This window comes from Ornithorhynchus anatinus, chromosome 7 (assembly GCF_004115215.2).
Source record: "Ornithorhynchus anatinus isolate Pmale09 chromosome 7, mOrnAna1.pri.v4, whole genome shotgun sequence".
In the NCBI taxonomy this organism is placed as follows: Eukaryota; Metazoa; Chordata; class Mammalia; order Monotremata; family Ornithorhynchidae; genus Ornithorhynchus; species Ornithorhynchus anatinus.
Window position 1 is genome coordinate 57823975 of NC_041734.1, and position 22738 is coordinate 57846712.

The 22738-nt window shown below is 49.1% G+C and overlaps 2 protein-coding genes across 2 annotated transcripts in view; both read left to right on the plus strand.

The window, feature by feature from the left end:
- The first annotated feature begins 7501 nt into the window (after window positions 1-7501).
- Window positions 7502-11552, plus strand: GUCA1ANB (GUCA1A neighbor). Its single transcript, XM_039912705.1, has 2 exons — window positions 7502-7602; window positions 11088-11552. Exons 1-2 carry the CDS (start codon window positions 7591-7593, stop codon window positions 11379-11381), a joined length of 306 nt encoding a protein of 101 aa, XP_039768639.1. The 5' UTR covers window positions 7502-7590; the 3' UTR covers window positions 11382-11552.
- A 97-nt stretch (window positions 11553-11649) lies between these two features.
- GUCA1A (guanylate cyclase activator 1A) overlaps window positions 11650-22738 on the plus strand; it is a 36055-nt gene continuing 24966 nt past the window's right edge. Inside the window, exons 1-4 of the mRNA XM_039912706.1 lie at window positions 11650-14352; window positions 17649-17798; window positions 19998-20091; window positions 21032-21210. Of these exons, the coding sequence (XP_039768640.1) occupies window positions 14152-14352; window positions 17649-17798; window positions 19998-20091; window positions 21032-21183 (597 nt within the window). The 5' untranslated portion in view covers window positions 11650-14151 and the 3' untranslated portion in view covers window positions 21184-21210. The remainder of the gene's footprint in view (window positions 14353-17648; window positions 17799-19997; window positions 20092-21031; window positions 21211-22738) is intronic.

Consider the following 22738-nt stretch of genomic DNA (forward strand, 5'->3'; position numbering starts at 1 on the left):
AGATGATTATAGAAGGGAGTATATTTGAATCTTGCTTCCCATGAGGTATCAGGCACTGCAGCCCTTTCCTGGAGACTTCTTTCTTTGAGAATCTAAAAGTTATGCTCATTTTACAGTTGAAGAACTGAGTAGTGGAGAATCACTCAATGACTTGAATCCAGGTGTTTGGGAAGTGCCGAACAAAGAAGTTGACTCATTCAGTTGTATTCATTGAGCACTTACTGTGTGCAAAGCACTGTAGTAAGCACTGGGGAAAGTGCACTATTAACAATAAACAGACACATTTCCTGCCCAAAACGAGGTGTCACGTTCCCTGCCCACAAGGAGTTTATACTGTGATGGGGGTAGACACACTGATGTCTTTTCAGTTTGAGTGGTCAGGATAAATAATTGTTACACGCACATACTTGAGTGCTCTAGAGGAGAGCTAGAGTTGGCTGAAAGGATGACATGACTCAGGGTGCTGCGAAATCAAATGAAAAGGTGGGATTTTCGGAGGGATTTGAATGTGGAGAGGTGTGATCTGATGTGGGGAGGGGCAGCATGAGTTAGGGGATGGGGTGGGGGTGGGAGAGTAAAGAGTGGGTTAACTCAACCCACTATCTCCAATCCCACCATTTCCTGAGTTATTGCCTGGTCACTGAGGGTCATCAGGCCCCGCAAGGCCTAATTCTATTTTCAGCCTAGTGCCCAGTCTATTGTTGAGTCTCGGCACCTCCCGCAACTGTCACCATGCTAATCATGACCAACACCTGCTGCCCAAGTAAAAGAAACAGCCAAATGACAGGGTTCCCATTGAAAAAGACAAAAGCACCATTCCTGTAATTAAGTCACAGCCCCATAATTTCCTATAACCAGGGCAAGCAAACTTTATTGGAGGGAATCTCCAATTCCAGATGGCAGCAGATACTGCCCAGAATCGACACTCCCCTCCCAAAACCTACCCAATTTTGCCAAAGTCCCACTTGGATCTTCTCAGGGTTTCTCTAAAGAGTGGTTGGGTGGTCACTGCTCCTTCTTTTAAAAAAAAGGTCAAGTTTTTGTCCAAGTGTTTGCCTTGAGGTATGGTGCTCTGAGGGAAGGGAGGCAAAAGGAACACAAGAGCCACATGGTAGATGATGCTGGAAGCAGGTGGTCAGCCTAGTGACCTGTGGGAATCTGAGAGGGAATATGACCTGTTTGATTGAAGTAGGGCCAGTAAGGTGTGAAAGAATGCGGATGGAAAAAAAATCTTTAAAATGACCCATTCCAGAGAGTAAATTCAACCATGTCAGTGAAAGCAGCCATCTAGAACTCTGTCTCCATAGTCTCTTTTCTGACTCTACCAAGGGACTGGTCATTTCTTGTCCTTGGGAAGGTGGTATTGGGCAAGAGGGACAGACAAGAAGGGTGGGAGAAACAACTGTTTTGCCCGCCACGGCCACCAATTCTGGGAAGACCAGAAAAATTGGAGAAAAAAAGCTTAGTAATAGAATTTATTGAGCACTCACTGGGCGCAAGTGGACTGAACTTTCCTAAGTGCTCTGCATACAGTAAGTGCTCAATAAATATGATTGATTGATTGGTTGTACTAAGAGCTTGAGAAGTACCAAATTAGCAAATGACACATTCCCGTGCAGCCACAAGGAAGTTACACTCTATGGAAGAGAAGACATAAAAATATTTACAAAGTAATGCAGGAGCTACGGAAGTGAAAAGCCTTTTCCGGGGAGGTTTGAATTGTGGATCAACTTGTACCGGCAAGTAGCTCCACTCCTTAACCACCACCCTCCTCACTGGAAGCAAGGCTCAGCTGGATGTGATCTAAGAGCTTCCGAACAGGTCTCAGAAAATCTGCTAGCTCTTTGAAGTCTGACTACCATTCCCGATCCCATCCCACTGGCTCTGCCAACCCAAAAGCTCAGACTCCACCGTAAGCGCTCAGTAAATACCATTGATTGATTGATTGCACACTCCCCCCCACCCCATTTCAAAATCGTCTGGACTGTAAGATCCTTGTCTGTTTATTGTTGTATTGTAGTCTCTCAAGCACTAAGTACGGTGCTCTGCACACAGTAAGTGCTCAATAAATATGACTGGATGAATGAATGAAAAATGGCACCTATGCCTGTCTGGAGATCCACCAGGAAAGGCAGGATGTATTGACAGAGAATTGATCTGGCGGGGGGGGGGGATGGGTTATAAAAACCCTTTATTTTCCCCAGCACTGCCTCCCCTACCTGCCTAGTGACCCTCCTGGGGTTCCCACTTGTCCAACGTCAGTCCTGTGACATTGGCCATCTGTGAAAGAGCAAGAAAAGGCAGGGGCAGCCTGCCTCTTGCCTCTGCCCCTAGGGGAAGGTGTTAATACCTCCAAATGGTTCTTGAGTGGACTGGTCAGAGGGGAGTGAAAAAACAGCCCGATGAGTATTATTTTTCTCCTTCTTGTTTTTGCTTCCCCCTCCCACCCCTCCACTCGCTCTGTCATTATGGGCTCTTTACCAACAGGAGGCAAGATATGGGATTGAACACAAGTCACAAACACCTTAACCCCACTCCTGCCCAGCCCTGGAGGCCCTAACCTCACAATCCCTCTTCTCCCCCTCCCTCCTCTGACCAACACTCCCAGTCCACCAAGAAAGTAAATAAATAAATACAAATTTCCCTGCCCAAGGCAAGCCTGGAATCTTTTTAAGGTGTGAAATCACAGGTCCCTTCTGCCTGGCCTGATGTTTTCTCTCCCTCCCCTAGGCGTTTTGATGTGTTACTAACATAGTTTGGATTCCAGTTGAGGAGTTATGGATTCTTCATTGTCTTTCTCCCCTGAGAATGATAAAGGGATAATGATAAATGATAAAGGTGGCCTAGAGGAAAGAGGATGGGCCTGGGAGTCTGGGGACTTGGGTTCTCATCTCTGCCCCTTCCCACCTTTGTGACCCCGGCAAGACACTTCACTTCTTTGTGCCTCAGTTCCTTCATCAATTACTCTCCCCCACTTTCAAAGCCTTACTGAAGGTGCAACTCCTCCAAAAGGCCTGTCTAAGCCCCCCATTCCTCTTCTCCCTCCCCCCTTTGCGTTGCCCTGATTTGCCCCCTTTGTTCACCCTCCCTCCCAGCCCCACAGCACTTATGTTCATAATGTGCTTATGTATGTTAATTTATCTATTTATATTAATGTCAGTCTCCCCCTGCTAGACTTTAAGCTTGCTGTGGGCAGGGTATGTGTCTGTTTATTGTTGTACTGTACTCGCCCAAGTGCTTAGTACAGTGCTCTGCACACCTTCCCCCTTAGATGGTAAGTCCTGTGTGGAACCAGCATGGGTCCAACTTGATAGGTAAGTACATAGCATATAGTAAACATTTAATAAATACCACAATGATTAAGTTTGGAATTGGAGGTTGGTTAAGAGTCACTGAGTTCGTGAAAACTAATGGGGCTGCAGGAGAGGATGTAGGCCCAGGGAGAAGACAGAGGGCAGAGGAGGTGGGAAGACCTCCTCTCCAGCTTTTGAGATGATGGGGTCAGATGATGCTTAAGGCAGCAGGAGATGACGTCTGAGCCAGAAAGCTCTCCAGGGTGTGGGTATGTGGGCAGGGAGGGGCTTTTCTTCTCATATCAGCCCCAAATCTAGTAGTAGTATTTATTAGTAGTAAATGGCTTCACTGACACTGACCTCTCCTGGTTCTCCTCCTATCCCTCTGACCTCTCATAGTCTCTTTTGCAGGCTCCTCCTCTGCCTCCCACCCTCTAACTGTGGGAGTCCCTCGAGGCTCAGGTCTGGGTCCCCCCACTATACTTCGCTCCAGTGACTTCAACTACCATCTCTATGCGAATGATTCCCAAATCTACGTCTCCAGCCCTGATCTCTCTCCCTATCTGCAATCTCACATTTCCTCCTGCCTTCAGGACAGCCCTACCAGGGCACCTCAAACTCAGCATGTCCAAGACATAACTCCCCTTATTCCCACCAAAACCTGTCTTCCCCCTGACTTTTGCATCACTGCAGACAGCACCACCATCCTCCCTGTCTCACAAACTTGTAATCTTTGGTATGATCCTCAATTCCTCTCAACCCACATATTCAATCTGTCATCAAATCCTTTCAGTTCAACCTTCACAACATTGCTAAAATCCTCTTTCCTTATCATCCAAGCTGCTATCATGTTTATCCAAGCACTTATCCTATCCCTCCTTGATTACTGTATCAATCTCCTTTGCTGACTTCCCTTCTTCCTGTCTCTCCCCACTCCTGTCCATACTTCACCCTGCTGCCTGGATTGCTTTTCTACAAAACATTTAAGTCCACGTTTTCCCACTCCTCAAGAACCTCCAGTGGTTTCCCCATCCATCTCTACATCAAACGAATCCTTACCTTTGGCTTTAAAACACTCAATCACCTTGCCTCTTCCTGCCTTATCTGTCTGATTTCCTACTACAATCCAGACAACTCACTTGGCTCCTCTGATGTCAACCTACTCACTGTACCTCAGCCTCATCAATCTTGCCATCGACCCATTTCCTGCCTTTGCGCTGAAACTCTCTCCCTCTTCATATTCAACAAACTGATCACTCTCCCCACCCTCAAAGTCTTATTGAATCCAATCTCCTTGATGAAGCCTACCCCAACTAAGCCCTCATGTCCTCTTCTTCCATTCACTCCCTTCTGTATCTCCCTTGCACCTGGATTTGCACCTTTATTCATCCCTTCCTTAGCCACAGCATGTATGTACATATCTGTAATAATTTATTTATATTAATATCCAGCTCCCTCTCTGGACGGTATGATCACTGTGGGCAGAGAACATGTCTACCAAATCTGTTACATTGTACTCTCCCAAGAGCTAAGTATAGTGTTCTGCATACAATAAGTACTCAGTAAATATGATTAATTGATTGATAGAATATTTATGTTTAATATGATATGTATGTATATATGTATTTTAAATGTATTTATATTCAATATAATATGTATATATGTGTATATATATATATAGGTATTTGTTAAGTGCTTTCTATTTGCCAGGGACTGTACTAAGTGCTGGGGTGAATACAAGCAAATCACGTCGGACACAGTGTCCCATATGGAGCTCATGGTCCTAATCCCCATTTTACAGATGAGGAAACTGAGGCACAGAGAAGTTAAGTGACTTGCTCGAGGTCACACCGCAGACAAGTGGCTGAGCCAGTATTGGATCCCAGGTTCTTCTGACTCCCAGGCCCTTGCTCAATCCACTAGGCAACACTGCTCAGTGTAGTAGCATTGCGTAGTGCAGTGTGCCACACACAGTAACTGCTAAATAAATACCACTTTTTATAGTATTTGTTAGGTGTTTACTATGTGTAAGCCCCACAGCACTCATGTATATATCTGTAATTTATTTATTCACATTAATGTATGTCTCTCCTTCTAGTCTGTAAGCTTGTTGTGGGCAAGGAATGTGTCTATTTATTGTAATATTGCACTCTCCCAGGCACTTAGTACGGTGATTTAATAATAATAATAATGGTAATTGTTAAGTGCTTAATAAGTGCCAAGCACTGTTCTAAGCGCTAGGGTAGATATAAGATAATCAGGTTCTCCCATGTGGGCTCACAGTTTTAATCCCCATTTTATAGATGAGATAACTGAGGCAAAGAGAAGTTAAGTGACATGCCCAAAGTCATACAGCTGATAAGTGGCGGAGCCGGGATTAGAACCCATGACCTCGGACTCCCAAGCCAGCGCTCTTTCCACTAAGCCACACTGCTTCACAGTAAGTGGTCAATAAATATTTGAATGAATAAATGAATGAATGAATGAATGAATGAATGAAAGAGTCAAGCATTGTTTTAAGCATTGAGGTAGATACAAATTAATAAGTTAATTAATATTGCTATTTATTGAGCACCTAATGAACATGATGCATTAAACATTTGGAAAAGTCTCTATTGCTGAATTGTATTTTCCAAGTGCTAGTACAGTGCTCTGCACACAGTAAACGCTCCAAAAATATGAGTGAATGACTGAACAGAACATACCCTGTCCACAGGGGGAGATGTAAATGTTTATACATACAGTGAAATCTGAATAAATAAATTGAACGTTCAATCAAGATACATATAAGCACAAGTGCTGAGGATGGGACATAGGTGCAAGAGACTGCTGCTGAGGTAATATGATTAAGATGTGGATAATTAATGAGGAAAGACTAATTGGGAAGGTGGGATTTTAGGAGAACTTCGAAAGAGGGAGAACAGAAATCGGGTGGATTTGTGGGGAAAGGAATTCCTGATCAGGGGAATAGTGTTTTCAAGGTGTTGGAGGCTGACAAGGTGAGAGCAAGGTACAGATAGGAAGGGGGCTTGGGAAGAGCCAAGTGCGAGCTGGGGACTAATGTGTGAGGAGAGAGGGGAGATAAAAGGTAAGAAGGGGTAAGGAATTTTTGTCTAATTTGGAAGGAGCAAGGGAGAGAGGCTGGAGGCAGGAAGACCAGCAAGGAGGCTGATGCAGTTTTGTAAGCATGGTGTGAAGAAAGGTGAACCAAGGTGGTGGCAATTTGGGTGGCAAGGAAAAGGCAGAGCCGCAGAAGCTCTTTGAGGAAGAATTGTCCAAATGGTATAACTCCAGGTCTAGAACTGACCCCAGATCTATCCAAGAACTAGGACCAACCCTAGTCTAGAACCAACTGATAGTGGTGGTATTGCTGTGTGCCAAGCTCTGTACTAAGTGCTGGGGTAGATACAGAATAGTCAGTTCAGACTCAATCTGTCCCACATGGGGCTCACAGTCTAAGAGGGAGGGAGAACAGTTACCGAATCCCCATTTGTACAAATGAGGAGCCTAAGACCCAGGGAAATTAAGTGACTTGCCTAAGGTCACAAATCAAGTAAATTTCAGAGCCAGGATTATTACCCAGGTCTTCTGACTCCCAGGCCTCTGTTCTTTCCACTGTGCTAAGCTGCTTCATTTGCAAAGTGTGAGTCAAGGAGGATTTCCCCAGGTTTCCAGTCAGTCCCAGGTGAGAACCAAACACACTGTTCTCAGATATAGAAACAGTCCCAGATTTAAAATTAAATGGGATCCCTCAGGTTCTTGGGGGCTTGGGAAGCAGTGTGGCTTAATGGATAGAGCACAGGCCTGGAAGACAGAAAGACCTGGGTTCTAAATCCAGCTCTGCCACTTATCTGCAAGTCACTTAACTTCTCTGTGCTTTCATTACATCATCTGTATAATGGGGATTAATACTGTGAGCCCTTACGGGACATGGACTGTGTACAACCTGATGAACTTGTACCTACCCCAGCACTTAGTACAGTGCCTGGCACATAGTAAGTGCTTAACAAACATTAAAAAAATAAGACAATAGAATGAGCCCCCAGAACAAGAGGGCTTGGGCCTGAGTAGACTTTACATGGGAGTCCCAGGAAGGTGGTCCTCTAGTAGTGCCCAGACTGGTTGCCAGCGGGGCCTCCAGTGGAATTGGAGAAAGACAATGAATGATGCTGCTGGAGAGTCACAATGTCCCTGGCCCCACCCAGGTTCAGCCAATCCCTGGGGACCCTTCTAGATCAGATCATCTGACCTCTCCGGTGCCAACGCCTTGCCACAGCCGGGGGACCTGCCTGCGAGGATGCCCCACTTGGTATGGCATCGCCCGGGAGGCAGCTCAGTCTGGCAGGGAAGGGGCAGGGTGACATCACAGACCCTGTCTCTGCCAACTGGCTGGCAGAGTAGGGAGGTGGAAACTCCTTGCCAAGAGCCAGGGGAGCTGTTTTATACTCTCCCTCAGCTATAGTACCTTCCCTTGGCACCAGATAGAACAGGGAGTAAGGGGATGGCTCCAGTCCATCTCTGATCCCCCAAGACTCACCTCTATCCAGTCAGAAGCCTTCCCACTCTCTCTTCTCAGCCCGTCCCTCTCCCCTCCGCCCCTCAAATCCTAAAGTTCTCCCACTCCATCCAGGAATTCCTGGGGAACCTGGCCCCACAGGGAAAAGAATTGGCAGGAGAGGGGAGTACAGAAGGTGAGCATCAGGGCTGGGCCAGAGCAGCCACTTGGTCTGTGGTCACCCTGTTGCTCCCTCTTATTCCCAGCACTTCCTTCAAGCCCTCAAGCCCTGCCTGCCTCGGTATCCCTCCGTTCCCCAAGCCTGTTTTCCCTGTAGTTCTGAATGCTTTGCGATTCCCTGCCTCTGATGAAGCTGTGTCCACCCTGGCTCTTCCGGACTGTGTCTATGCAGCTGGGGTCTATCTCTCGGTTTCTCTGTGGAGTCCGACCCGTGAAGCAGCATGGCTTAGTGGGTAGAGGACTGGCCAGGGAGTCAGAAGGACCTGGGTTCTAGTCCCAGCTCTGCCACCTGTCTGCTGTGTGACCTTGGGCAAGTCACTCCACTTCTCTGGGCCTTAGTTCCCTAATCTGTAAAATGAGGATTGAGACTGTGAGCCCCACGTGGGCCAGGGATTGTGTCCAACCTAATTTGCTTGTATCCACCCCAGCACTTAGTACCAAGCCTGGCACATAGTAAGTGCTTAACAAATACCACAGTTACTATTATTATCATTATTATTGTGCGGAGAGGTGTCTTGGTAGTCTTAGAAGCCTTGTGTTGAGGGGGGTGTCTCGGAAGTCTAAAGCCAGATTTGCGTGGTCCCCCAGTCAGGCCCTGGAGCAGTGGAACATGAAGTGTTCCAAGATGGCGGTGGACAATGGAGTCATTTCCCCCTACATTTCTTTCTTTCTCTACTTGGTGGATTAAAGAATTAAATGGATCCCCACCTTCTCACCCTCTCCGCACCCTTCCCTGACAAGAGGGGTTTGCTCAGGTGCCTACTGCTGCGGGTGGGGAAAAGGTTAATGAAACCCGCTGGGTAACCTGAAAAATATGTGGCATGAAGGGCACACCCACCCTATCCAGCCCCAGCCCTGCTCCAGGACAGCTGGGCCTCAGAGCTGGTCTCTCCCAGCTTTAGTCATCCGTGGGGGCCACTGGACTTTGGCAAGGAATGAGGCAGTTCCAAGCCCATGACCCTGCTGTGGGGTACTCTTTGCCACATTCCCTAGCTCCTCCCCTCCCCACCTCCCTCCCTTCCATGCCTGTCCTTATCGCCATCTCAGTTTTAAGGTAGAGAACAAAGAGCAAAGTCAGCTGCCTGGTCTCCCTGGAAAAGCCTCCTGGTCTGGGGATCAGAACTCTTAGGGTTGCTCTCTAGATGTCCCCTCCCTGGGTTTATGGGGAAACTCATGAGCCTGTCCCTTCCTGGGGCTCTTTTTTTTTCTTTCTTTTTTCTTTTGTGCCAGGCACTGTACTAAGCACTGGGTAGATGCAAGATAATCAGGTTGTACACTGTCCATGTCCAATATGGGGCTCAGTCTTAAATCCCAGTTTAACAGACGAGGTAACTGAGGCACACAAATGTTAAGTGATTGCCCAAGGTGATGCAGCAGACAAGTGGCAGAAGGGAGATTAGAACCCAGCTCCTGTTGCCCAGGCTTATGCTCTATCCAGTAGGCCAAGCTACTCTACTTAATCAATCAATCAATGGTATTTATTGAGCACTTAATATGTGCTTGGGAGAGTACAATACAACAGAATTAGTGGATGCATTCCCTGCCATAACAAGCTTACAGTCTAGAGGGGGAGAGATAAGGCCCCTTCTCTCTCCTTCCCGTTTTTCCTCCTGAGCAGGTTAGCAGCATTAATTCAAATAAAATCAGGAAATATATTGCTCACCCAGCCATGCAAACCCTCTTCAAAAATCATTAGGCCAAAGAATGTTCATCTGCTCCACCCAAAGTCCCGGATACCCCTTTCTCCCTTGACCTCTCCCATCTTTTGCCCCTTGCCCCTTCCTGGGTTCAGATATTCCCAGACTGTCACTCTGCCTGCCACAACCAAACTCAGCTAGCTCAGACCCAGGGCCCCACGGACTCCAACATGAAGAGGAGAGTCTGCAGAAGTAGAATGTTTTTAATTGGCATACTCCCTTGTTTTCTTTTAAGCCCGCTGCCTGATTTCTCTCAGGCCCTGGCACCCAGCTGTCAGGTGGGATTGGCTTCATTGGAGACAAACATTAATTACACACAAAGTACAGCATGATAGTAACCTTGGTGATTGTTTACTCAAATTAGTTCCCTGGGCAAGGAGGCCTGGGTCTGGGGGGTCTTGTGGGGTCTCTCCACAGTCTGCAGGGTCTCTCCCCATGCTTCCCTCTGTGCCCCCATCCCATCCACCCCTGGGACTCAGATCAGCAGCCAGGTGGAGATGTGGTGGCTGGGGAGGGCCCTAGCTAGATTAGTGTGGTCCCTTCTCCCCACCGCCAATCCCTCATCCCTCCTTACATGACTAAGAGGGTTAAGTCTGCAGGTCAGACTAAAAATAGACAGCCCCAGCAGGGTACTGGGGGGTTGGGGGGGGGTTAGAGGGGCTGATCAGTGGCTCACGGGAGGACCGCCATCCTCTTCACAGGCAGGAAGGCAGGCAGGCGTGGCTGTCCACAGGCAGCTCCAAAACAAACTGGAAAAATCAGAGCCTGGTGGTGAGCCAGCAATTAACCCGGTAGTTCCAGGGCCTCCCACTGCCCTGGCCAGCACCCCCATTCCACCCTACCCCACAGGTCCGCAGGGCATGGGGTGTGGAAGGGGAGAGAGGTGCCTGGGGGTTGGCTCCAACCTCACTAGATCCCCACCCTTCTTACCGCCCCCCCCCCCCCCAACCCCGTCACCCTCCTCACTGCCCCCCTGGTTAATCAGGGCTGAGACTCAGGCTGGGCCCAACCCCTCCCAGGCCCAATCCCTCCAGTTTCTAGGCAGAGCCTGCTTGACCTGATCCTAATGGGTCGCGAGGGGCAAGGTTAAAGGGCAGATCTCTACATTTTGACGTGATTAACATGCACATACTCTGGAGCACCATCCCTGCCAATTCCTAGTTCCAGTGGTCCTATGTCAGCTGTGGCCAGATGTTGGGGAGAAGAGATCAAATGCTAACACAGCTCTCTCCCATGGTCCTCTTTGATTAACCCTGCTACTTCCAAGCCTCGGCCCTTAACCAATTTCTCTCTCTCTCTCTCTCTCTCTCTCTCTCTCTCTCCCTCTCTCTCTCCTCTCCTGCCCCTGGACCACCCCCCCAGAGAAATCCAATGGCCAGGAAGGTTCTAGAACTATCCCTGCAGGGGCAACAGAGACGTTCCATGGCCTCTGACTGTGTGCCCGTGGTGGTGGACCCCGGATCCCTGAAGCCCGAGTCCCTCAAGTTTCACTTCTACAGTCAACAATATTCCAATTCCTACATGCCATTCTACACGGTGCAGAAACCCACCTGCGGCTACCTGTACCATCAGAACATAGACCACACCCGCAAGCAACTGAACATCCCCTGCTTCAACATCGTTAAGTGGAGTTCCCACCTCCCTGACCAGCACTAAGCCTTCCCTCCTCTTCCCCACAGTGGACCACCCCATGGAGTGAAGTCAAGGCCCTGAGAGGAGTAACCATTTGCTGGGAGAGTAGGTCCAGTCTACAGTAGGCTAGTTAAATGAGCAAAGCCAGGTTCTAGATGGGACAAACAGATAAATAAATCTTGTTTATCTTCCCTCGCCCCTATGGAGTCACAGTTTGACTTCCAAACCCTCCTTTGGTCAGCAGGGATTACCTAGATGTCAGATAAATGGAAGTTAGGGGCCCAGGGGCAGGAGATGAGAAGAAGATCCTGGTGCCTTTCTCTCCTATTCCCTTCCTTAGGTCCCCTGCTATTCCTGTGTCACTTTGTCCTCCCCCAGGAGGAGAGTGGGAGGACAGAAGATCCAGGGGAAAAGAACTGAGTAAGTCTCAGGCCAGCTGAGAAGTCCCCCTCAGTCCTTCTGGCCTGGTTGGAGATGTAGCCAGGATCAAGGGTAAATTTCCCAGAACTCCTAGTTCGGAGGGGTTTCTTTCCCTAGAGCCCCCCAAAACCCAGCCCTACTTTCCTGGCTGGGTAAATTGGGTAGAAGGGGGAATCTCAGGGCTTTGGGGGAGCTGGGGGTCTTAGGGCCTCAGATTCTAAGCATGAGAATCTCCCCAGTTCTCCTACCCTTCTTAAAGCCAATTCCCCAAAAGTCCAGTTGGTCCTTGCTGGACCCTGATTGCCCAGTAGGTCAGTTTATGGAGTTGTCAACAAGAAGGTGATCAGCCTATGGAGCCTCCCCCTGCTGGGAGGTAGATGAGCAGAGAGAAATGCCTGGGCGGCGAAAGGGTCAAGTTGCCAAAACCAGGAGCGTCCAAGGGCAACTTCAAGCACAGAGCAGTTCAGGACAGGTCATACCAGTTTGGTTAGGGGAGTGGGGCTGGGGGTGACTCCCTACAGCTCCTCCCTCCTCTTTTGGGCACAGGTCGATCCTGGCGCAGGCCAGCTCAGCAGAAACTAAACCACTTGGCCAGTCAGGGTGGGTACCACCCTCTTGTGGCCAGGCTGGGCTCCCTCCCCCACTCCCAGGGTTTGGATTCTAATGCTACCCACGGTCCCTTACAAAGGCAGAAAGCTGGTGAGGGAGCTGCAGGGTTCTGACTACCAGGGAACCCAGTCCTAAGTTGGTAGCCATCCTCTGGCAGATTACCCTTCCTCACCAGCTGTCTGTTCTGAACTGAACTGGGCCAAGGAACCCAAGACCTCCTCTGGATGATTCCTCTCCTGCTTGCCTCTTCCCCTCCAGGTCTTGGGATATGTTGGGAGTCCCCAGCTGCCAGAGAGGAGAGGGGCAGGAAGAGCAGGTGCTCCTGAGGGAAGGAAACCTCCTTGAAGAGTCTCTGGAGGCTAAAGGAGTAGGAGAGAGGTGAAGGAAAGGGGCAGGGTGAGGGCACTGAAAGTGGAGTTGGAATTCCTGTTCCAAAAGGAACTCATAGCCCCGTGCTGGGATCTGATGACTCACAGATGCGGGTTCCCCCCAGAAGTCTGGCTCTGAGCCCAAAGTCCCTCCCACCTCTATCCGTCGGACTCTCTGCCTCAGCCTTTTGCCTGCCCCATTTAATTAGGGGAGCATTTTCCTGTTAGCTAAGGTACTTCATCATCATTACCAGTACCATCCTCATCATCACCTGTATTGTTAACCAGATTTAGAAATATGACATGCAAAATACCTTGAGAGATCATGTACGTTAATTCCCTGACTCTAGATGGGGCTATTTCAGGCAGCTGTTGAAAAAATTCATTCTTTTTCCCAGAATCATCTTAGAATCATCTTTCCAGATCCACCCTCAGTCATCCATTCAAGCATGGAAGAACCCAGAAAGTTCTTCCTGATGTCTAAGCTAGCTTCCTCCTGCTGTAGTTTGAACCCATCTTATTTCTCCTCCTCTCGGGCCTCCCCATCCCTCCCCACTTCCAGAGGGCCTGTCTGGAGATGTGGAATTCCAGTTGGGCTGGACTCATCTCCAGACATCTGTCTTGAGCCAGAGATAAATCGTGTGAGGATAAATTGCTTTGAAGAGTGGGAATCCGAGAGCTAGCATGAAACCCGGCTTCCTCCTCTCCGGGCCGAGCCATTGACTTCATGGGCGGCAAAGGACAGGGTCAAACACTGGAGATGAACAGAGCATGGGTCAGGCTGGGATCTCCCTGTTTTGAATTCTATTCTGGGTGTCCCTGATATCATTCGTATTGATTGTCAGGAAGGCCTGGGATTAGAGGATTACAGTCCACTGGGAAAATTCTGTCCCCTAATCCCAGGGCGGCCTTTAATGCCACCCAGTCCCTTGTGGCTTCCTGCTTTCTATTTTTTCTTGACTCCTGGTTGACCTCATCCCCATTCCCTCACACCATTGGCTGTGCAGGGATTTAGGGGGGCCTTTAACCTCTCAGAATGAGGACTGGAGAAGGTCAACGTCTCCTGCAGGGAAGGAAAGACTAACTCCTGCCTCTGAGGACCGGGCCATCTCATGGGCAGCCAAGTCTGCTTCCCTTCCACCTTTTAGGGCTTTCTCCTGCCTTTTTTCCCATTCTCCTGCTCTCCTGATCTCCAACTCTCCGGCTCTCCGACCCACTTACCCTCCGGCTTTCAACTCCCACTGGCCTGCTCTCTCTCCTGCTCTCTCCATGGTAAAAGAGCTTTAACCCAAGAAGATGTCAGGTTGAGAGTGAGAAGAAATCCCCTCCCCCCCACACTCTGAAGTCCCTATTCTAGTCCTCGCATCTGGCCACTGGCTGGCCCGCCACGCGGGGAAATGGGAAACGTTATGGGAGGGAAGACGGTGGAGGAACTGAGCAGCACCGAGTGCCATCAGTGGTACAAAAAGTTCATGAACGAGTGTCCGTCGGGCCAGCTCACCCTGCACGAATTCAGACATTTCTTTGGCCTGAAGAATCTCAGCCCGACCGCCAACGAATATGTCGAACAAATGTTTGAGACGTTTGACTTCAATAAGGTAGGCCTGAAGGGGTGGTTTGGGCCAGAGGGTAGATTATTTGGTGGCCCTAATAATTGAAGGGTTAATACAAGGAGAATGATAGATCATCCTTCTCCCGGACCACAGAGGCTGGCACAAATGACAGTAGGAGAGTACTAATTTAGATATTAGGAAGAATTTCCAGATGGGCAGGGGATCAGAGCACTGAGCAAGGGTACCAGGGAGGTGGTAGAATCTGAATATCTTTAAAAATAGGACAGGGACCTCTCTGACCTATCAATCAGTCAGTCAATCAATGGTGTTCATTGAGTGCTTTCTGTACACAGAACACTGTACTAAATGCTTGGGCAAGTTCAATACAACAGAATTGGTGGATTTGATGGTTGCCCACGAGGGGTAGACAGGGGGAGACAGACATTAATGTAAATGCCGGAGAGGGGAAATAGTAGAGTATAAGAACATTTACATGAGTTTTATGGGATTGGGTTGAGTATCAAAGTGCTTAAAGGGTACACAGCCAAGTGCATAGTTGACACAGAGGAAAGGCTGAATTGGGGAATAAAAGGCTTAGTCTAGGAAGGCCTCTTGGAGGATATGTGATTTTAGAAGGGTTTTGAAGATGGGGAGTGTGATTTAGGCATTCATCTACTTGGAGGCAGGGAGCTAGGCCAAATGACCTCTTGGGTTCTCTTCCAGTTCTCGCGTTCTAGAATGGGGGAATACTGGGGCATCCGGCTGAATCTCCTTCCTAGAAAATTGCAAGAAAGAAAAAAATTGTCAAATAAAGTAGGAATCTGGAGCAGAGAAAGACAGGAGGTCGAGCAGGGCAGGAGGAAGTTATTTGCAGCAGGAGGGTGTTAGATCAGATACAAAAAAGAACCTCTCTAATGTTGGGTTGTGAGCTGTGATGAAACTGTTGAGAATCCACAGGCACACGTTAACTGGGTAAGACCGTGGTGTCTTCTCTGTTGATTTTGAAGACAAGGGGAGATGGGCTGGAGTAAGGGGCAGCCTGAATCCAGGCAGAGGAATTAGATAAATGACTTATTACAACTCCTTTCTGCTCTTTGCTTCCTGCAGATTACAGTGGCCCCGGGGGGGCTCAGCCTCCACTCCCCTTCCTCTTCTTTCCTCTCTTCAAAAGCCTTAAAGCTTGGTGACCAACGTATGCAGGGTCCAGATGAATAATTCACTGAAAGGATAATGCAGTAATGAGCTGTCATTGTTTCGACTCAGCCCTGTCTGTAATCCCTGCCCCTCCACCACCCCATCCCTCCCCATGGGATTAAAACCCGTATGGGGCTCTACTGGACTCTACTGGACTGAATGTTTTTTTTCTTTTCCCGCTAATCCGAGCTTCTTCAGCAGTCGGGTACTCGGGTTTTAATCCACGCTGAAAATCCAGTCCGGGAGTGGAGCTCAGGGGCTATTTACAATTTATTGGGTTTTGGGGGGGGTCTAAAATAAAGTAGATTATGGGTTTCAGAATGGACCTCAGGGCCAACCAGCAGGTGGGGTGGGGCATAATTGGCATGTTCTTTGGGGACTGGGAGCAAACAGGGCCAGGCTATGGGACTGGTCTTGAGTTGGCAAGGAGATAGAAGCTTCTTTCATTTTCAGTGTTAAAAAGACATAGAGGAGAAGAAGGAAGGTAAAATGGAGGAGGAGGAAGAGGAAAAGAAGGAGGTAAAGGAGGAGGAGGAAGAGTCAGTCAAGGCTTCATTGAAGGCAAAAGTGAAAACAAGGTCAGGCACTCCCATTGACAAGGCAGCCTTTGTGGGCAGTGTAATTAGGGGTGGAGCTCCTGCATGACCTTTTAGTCAGCCACACATGCACCTATGGGTGAATTTCACTATTGGAAACATTATCTTTGGTCCAAAGAACAACTGCTCTCTCTCTTTCTCTCTCTGGGAAGGGCATCTTGCTAAACACCTGGGATCCATGTTAGAGAAGAGACACTATTCCTGCTGCTTTACGGCTCCCAGGCCAATGTGGGAATCAGGTCAATAATAATAATTGTGCTTTCGTTATGTGCTCACTATGTGTCAAGCACTGTACTAAATTCTAAGGTTGTTACAAGATAATTGGATAGATATAATCCCTACAATAATAATGATGGTATTTGTTAAGCGCTTACTATGTGCCAAGCACTGTTCTAAGTGCTGGGATAGATACAAAACTATAAGGTTGTCCCACATGGGGCTCACCCCCACACTCCAAATGAAAAGTCGGAATCACTGACCATTCCCCCTCCCTTGTTTCTCCGACTTTATGTCTCCCCAGACTCCACCGTTGTATATTCCACTTTCCCAGCTTGCCTGCCCCCTTATGCCTTAGCGACCTTAAAAGCTTCTCTCAGCTCTCCGTACTAAGGGGGCACTGAAATTCACATATCATTCTAGCCAATAGTTTCACCCCTCTCCCCTGCCGAAGCTTTATAAGCAACACTAGAGGCCAGATAGTGGAGTTGGAGTTTTGGGTCATCCATCTACCCACTCCCTCTGTGGGGAGGGTCAATAAATAGTGTTATGTTCAGAGTCAGTGAGCAGGTTGGTGAGCAAAGGGGCCTGGAGCATTTAGCACAGTGCTCGGCACATAGTAACAGCTTGATAAATGTCATCATCATCATGCTGAAGAACACTCCCCTGCATCACTGAATGTTGGCTACACTTGATTTCCCAAAATGGATAATGTTCAGAATGGTCTACAGTCATCCAGAAAATAAGCTTCTGTCCCAGGGCAAAATTTAACTCTTTTGGCCCCTGAGTTTCAGCGGCTACTTAATCCGTTGGTTGATATGTTGACCCGGGATTCCAACACTAAGCCACTTCAGCTTGTATTCCGCTTCTGCCCCAGCCTCTGGTTTAGTTCCGTCTAATCTTCTTTGACTCTCACTCTCCCCGGGACCTAATAATTAATAATAATCATGGTATTTGTTAAGTGCTTACTAGGTACCAGGCACTGTACTAAGCGCTGGAGTGGGTACAAGCAAATCAGGTTGAACACAATCCCTGTCCAATATGGGGCTCACAGTCTTAAATCCCCATTTTACAGATGAGGTACCTGAAGCCCAGAGAAGGGAAGTGACTTGCCCAAAGTCACACAGAGGACAAGTGGCGGAGCCCATATTAGAACCCAGGTCCTTCTGACTCCCAAGCCCGTGCTCTATCCACTAGGCCTTGCTGTTTCTCAACTGGGCGACTTCTGGGCCAATTCAGCCTCAACTCCTTCCCCCCGGCCTTCGTCTTTCCTCTCTTGCCTTTCCTGCCCTGTTCTTCCCCTCCGGACCCTCCCTGGCCCTGCTGTCTCCCCAGGATGGCCACATTGACTTCATGGAGTACGTGGCTGCCCTCAGCCTTGTCCTGAAAGGAAAGGTGGAACAGAAGCTGCGCTGGTACTTTAAGCTCTATGATGTGGATGGCAATGGCTGCATTGACCGGGGGGAGCTGCTGACCATCATCCAGGTGAGCCATGATAGCCACCCCATTCCCCCGTCCTCCAGCCTTCCACTTGCCATGGTGGAGCAACTCTAGCTGGATCGGACCCAGAGGGAGAGGAAGTGCTCAATAAATATCAGTGATTGATTGATGGCCCAAAGAAGAAGAAGAGGGCCCCACCTTGGGCAGGAGAGAGTGAAGAGAGTCAGTCTGGACATCTGAGGTTCCGAGCCCTAGTCCGGACTCTGCGCCACATGACCATGAGTAAATTATTCAATTCTCTGAGCTTTAGTTTCCCCTTTGGTATGATGGATGCAGCATAACCTAGTAGATAAAGCACTTGTCTGCTGCCTGACCTTGGTGGGCAAGTCACTTAACTTCTCTGGGCCTCAGTTACCTCATCTGTAAAATGGGAAATAAGACAGTGAGAGACACGTGGAGGCATCCACAGTGTATCTCTTAGCTTGTAATAATAATAATGGCATTTGTTAAGCGCTTACTATGCGCAAAGTACTGTTCTAAGCGCTGGGGAGGATACAAGGTGATCAGGTTGTACCACATGGGGGCTCACAGTCTTCATCCCCATTTTCCAGATGAGGTACCTGGGGCACAGAGAGGTTAAGTGACTTGCCCAAAGTCACACAGCTGACAAGCGGCTGAATCGGGATTTGAACCTGTGACCTCTGACTCCCAGCCCCTGCTCTTTTCACTGAGCCACGCTGCTTCTCTTTCTACGTGCTCAGTACGGTGCCTGGCACGTAGAAAGCGCTTAACAAATGCCATAAAAAAAAAAGTGGGGAGAATCATTCCTTCCTTACCTCACTTTTGTAAGTGGTGAGACTACAGTGCGATCAAATCTGGGAAAGCAGCTCATGATGGTGGTATTATTCATTCTATTGTTCGTTTGTTTTTCATAATTACTTTATGTGTTTTCCGACTGGGCTCAACAGGCAGGAGCGAGGCTGGTTTCTCCACCTTAAAGCCTCATATTTCAGGCTTAGATCTTGCCCTGCTAGTTTTGGGCAAGGATGAGGGGTGGCAGGCCAGAATGTGCCCCTTTGGGGAGCCAACTCTGAGGAGGACCACCACACCTGCCTCCCAACCACGGCACCGGTCTCACCTTTATAATATCGCCAAGATCCGCCCTTTCCTCTCCTCTCAAACGGCTATCTTACTGTTACAGACTCTCGTAATATCCCGGCTGGATTATTGTGTCAGCCTTCTCTCTGATCTCCCTTCCTCCCGTCTCTCCCCGCTCCAGTCTATTCTTCACTCCGCTGCCCGGCTCATCTTCCTGCCGAAACGCTCTGGGCCTGTCACTCATCTTCTTAAAAACCTCCAGTGGTTGCCCATCGACCTCCGCAGGAAACAAAAACTTCTCACTCTAGGCTTCAAGGCTCTCCATCCCCTTGCCCCCCTCCTACCTCTCCTCCCTTCTCTCTTTCTACCGCCCACCCCGCACGCTCCGCTCCTCCGCCGCCCTCCTCCTCACCGTCCCCCGTTCTCGCCTATCCCGCCGTCGACCCCTGGCCCCCGTCCTCCCGCGGTCCTGGATGCCCTTCCTCCTCACCTCCGCCAAATTCATTCTCTTCCCCTCTTCAAAACCCTACTTAGAGCTCACCTCCTCCAAGAGGCCTTCCCAGACTGAGCTCACTTTTTCCCTCCGCTCCCCCTCTTCCCCCCCTTCACCTCTCCTCAGCTAAGCCCTCTTTTCCCCCCTTTCTCTCTGCTCCTGCCCCTCTCCCTTCCCCTCCCCTCAGCACTGTACTCGTCTGCTCAACTGTATATATTTTCATTACCCTATTTATTTTGTTAAAGAGATGTACATCACCTTGATTCTATTATTTTGTTAATGAGATGTTCATCCCCTCGATTCTATTTATTGCTATTGTTTTTGTCTGTCCGTCTCCCCCGATTAGACTGTAAGCCCGTCAAAGGGCAGGGACTGTCTCTATCTGTTACTGATTTGTACATTCCAAGCGCTTAGTACAGTGCTCTGCACATAGTAAGCGTTCAATAAATACTATTGAATGAATGAACCACGGAAAAGCCCAAGAGGGTGCAGAGAGATGGCCCCATCTTGCAGTGCCCTCTGCTGTTGGCGCCCTAACTTTGCACTCCTTCCCCCGAGAATGAGGTGTCCTGAAGTTTGGGGGTCTCCCTTCCTTTAGCTTTCCTGTTCCCTCTCCACCCACAGCACGACATCCCCTCTTTCCCCCCCGCCAGGCCATCCGCGCCATCAACCCCTGTAACGACTCCACCATGACTGCGGAGGAGTTCACGGACATGGTGTTCACCAAGATCGATATCAACGGAGATGGTAAGACAGGAGAAGGGCTGGGGGGCTCAGAGGAAGGGAGAAATGATCTTGTCTTCCTCCCCGGAGTTGTTGCAGAGTGACCCGACCCAGGGTCCAGAGTCACGGGGGAGGAGGGACGCTGAGAAATGAGTGGGAATTTGGGGGGAGGTTGACGACAGAGGGGCCTTCAGATGGGCAGGCCCCCTCCATCCACCTTGAGGACCATGGAGTGACTGGGATGAGGATGCAAAATGGGGAGACCCTCCCCAGCCCCAGGGAAAGGCTTCTGGTGGGGGACAGGAGTGAGCTTGCAGCCAGTGATAATCAATCAATCAGTGGTATTAATTGAGTGCTTACTATGTTCAGAGCACTTTACGAACATTTTGGAGAGTGCAATGTAACCGAATTAGCAGACCCATTAATAATGATGGGATTTGTTAAGCACTTACTATGTACCAGCCACTGTATTAAGTAAATCGATTGGATATAGTCTCTGTCCCACGGGAGGCTCACAGTCTCTATCCCCATTTTACAGATGAGGTAACTGACACAGAGAAGTTGTGACTTGCTCAAGGTCACAGCAGACATGTGGCAGAGCTGAGATTAGACCCATGACCTTCCGACTCCCAGGTCCGTGTTCCCTGCCCATAATGACTCTACAGACTAAGAGGAAGCCTAGGTTCACGATTCAGACGCCAACCTTCCGAGGCATAGGTTCCCCATTGCAAGCAATTTGTGTGTTGTTCACTTCCGTCTGAAGGCCCAGGGATTCGCCCAGCCCCTTCCCTTCTTCTCCCAAAGGTCCACAGCTGGAAGAGTTTACTGGTAGCGTGGACTGCAGCCAGGCGGAGTGGCTTGGTTTCTGCTCTTGCACATCCCCGGCTCCCAATTGTAGCCCCGCGTCGGTTCACAGGGCAGCCGGCACTCCTCCCTCCCTAATTGGTGGTGACCTTCTCCACAGGGGAGTTGTCCCTGGAGGAGTTCATGGAGGGCGTCCAGAAGGACGAGATGCTGCTGGACACGCTGACCCGCAGCCTGGACCTCACCCACATCGTGAGGATGATCCAGGACGAGGAACAGGACAAAGATGAGGTGGATGAGGAGGCCGGTTGAACCGGGCTTGGAAGGTCTTCTGCTCGGGTTGGTTTTTATATTTCTGTTTTGACTATCAAATATTTATCTAGAAGGCTGGGAAGTGTGTCCTACCGGTGGGAGGAGAAGGTGTAGGTGTCCTGGGCAGTAAAGGCCAGCCAGGGAGCAGACCCAGAGAGAGAGATGGGACTCCTGGAGAACCGTTATCTCAGTCAGGGCTTCAGTTTCCTCCCCACCTCTCTGTGAGCTGCCCTCTGTCTGATTCCTGCCCTCTAATGGTGGAGTATTAGGGAATTGAGTCTGGACCAAAGGAGAGAGAGAAGGCAGGCCTGAGTCCCTCTAATCTCAAGTCCTGGGAAACAGTAGCCTTTTGTGGGGACTGTGGGGGTCTGGGAGAGCAAAGGGAAAAACTAAAGAGACCCAAAGCTGGATCATCTTCCTGCTTTCCTCTCATCGCCCAAAAAAACGCCTCTTCCTTCCTGTGCAGAGGAGGCTGCTGGAAGGAGAAAGGAGGGGGTGTCTAGCCCTCCATCCCCAACCCCAGTCAGCCCCTTCCTTCTTTCTTGGACACCACTATTTCTCCAGCGTGTTATGAGGATTCAAGCTGTATTCAAAAGTGTGTCAAGTTTGTAAATACCATTGATTAATAAGCACTTAGTTCAGTGCTCTGCACAGTAAGCACTCAATAAATACCACTGATTGGTAAAGTGTTTTCTAGCCTTTTGGCCTATATTCTGGAGCAGTAGAAGGAAGAGGTGTGAGAGGGCAGGGGCAGAATTGTCCAAGAGGCTTAGGCTTCCCACTGCTTGCCAGGGGTCCCAAACAAAAGCTTGGGTTCAGTGTTAATTTTCTGAAAGCCTGAAAACATTTGCTTCAGCTCTTGATCGTCTCCCTGTCTCCAGGCTCTAAGACATCCCTGGTAGCTGAGCTTCTATCCCCTCTTGGGTGACTTTTGGGGAAGGAGAAACACCAGGATGCCTTCTTCCCACAAACAGGATCTGCTGTCCTAACCCTGCACCTTAGCGCCCACCCTCACACCCGACCGCTGGCTGGGAACGCCGCCCCCACCTCGTATTGGACAGACAATTATTCTCTCCCTCTTCAAAGCTTATTGAAGGCACAGCTCCTCCAAGAGAACTTCTCTGACTAAGCTCTTCTTTCCTCTTCTCCCTCTTCTCTTCTGCATCACCCTCACTTGCTCCCATCATTTATCACCCCCCAGCCCCACAATACTTATGTACACACCTGTAATTTATTTATTTATATTAATGTCTGTGTTTCTACCTCTAGACTGTAAATTCATTGTGGGGAGGGAATGTATCTGTTTATTGTGGTACTGTGCTCTCTCAAGTGCTTAGTACAGTGCTCTGCACACAGTAAGTGCTCAATAAATACAATTGAATTGAATTGAATGAATCAATTGTTAATGGTGAGCTTGGTCCCTTCTTCAGTAGCTGTCTCTGTTTATCTCTCCCTCCCCAGTGCCCTTTCCCCAGTCTTGCCTTTTTGCCCATCTCTACCTCTACAGTACCCTTTCTCCAGTCTGGTGCCTTTGACCTTCTCTTCCTCCCCGATG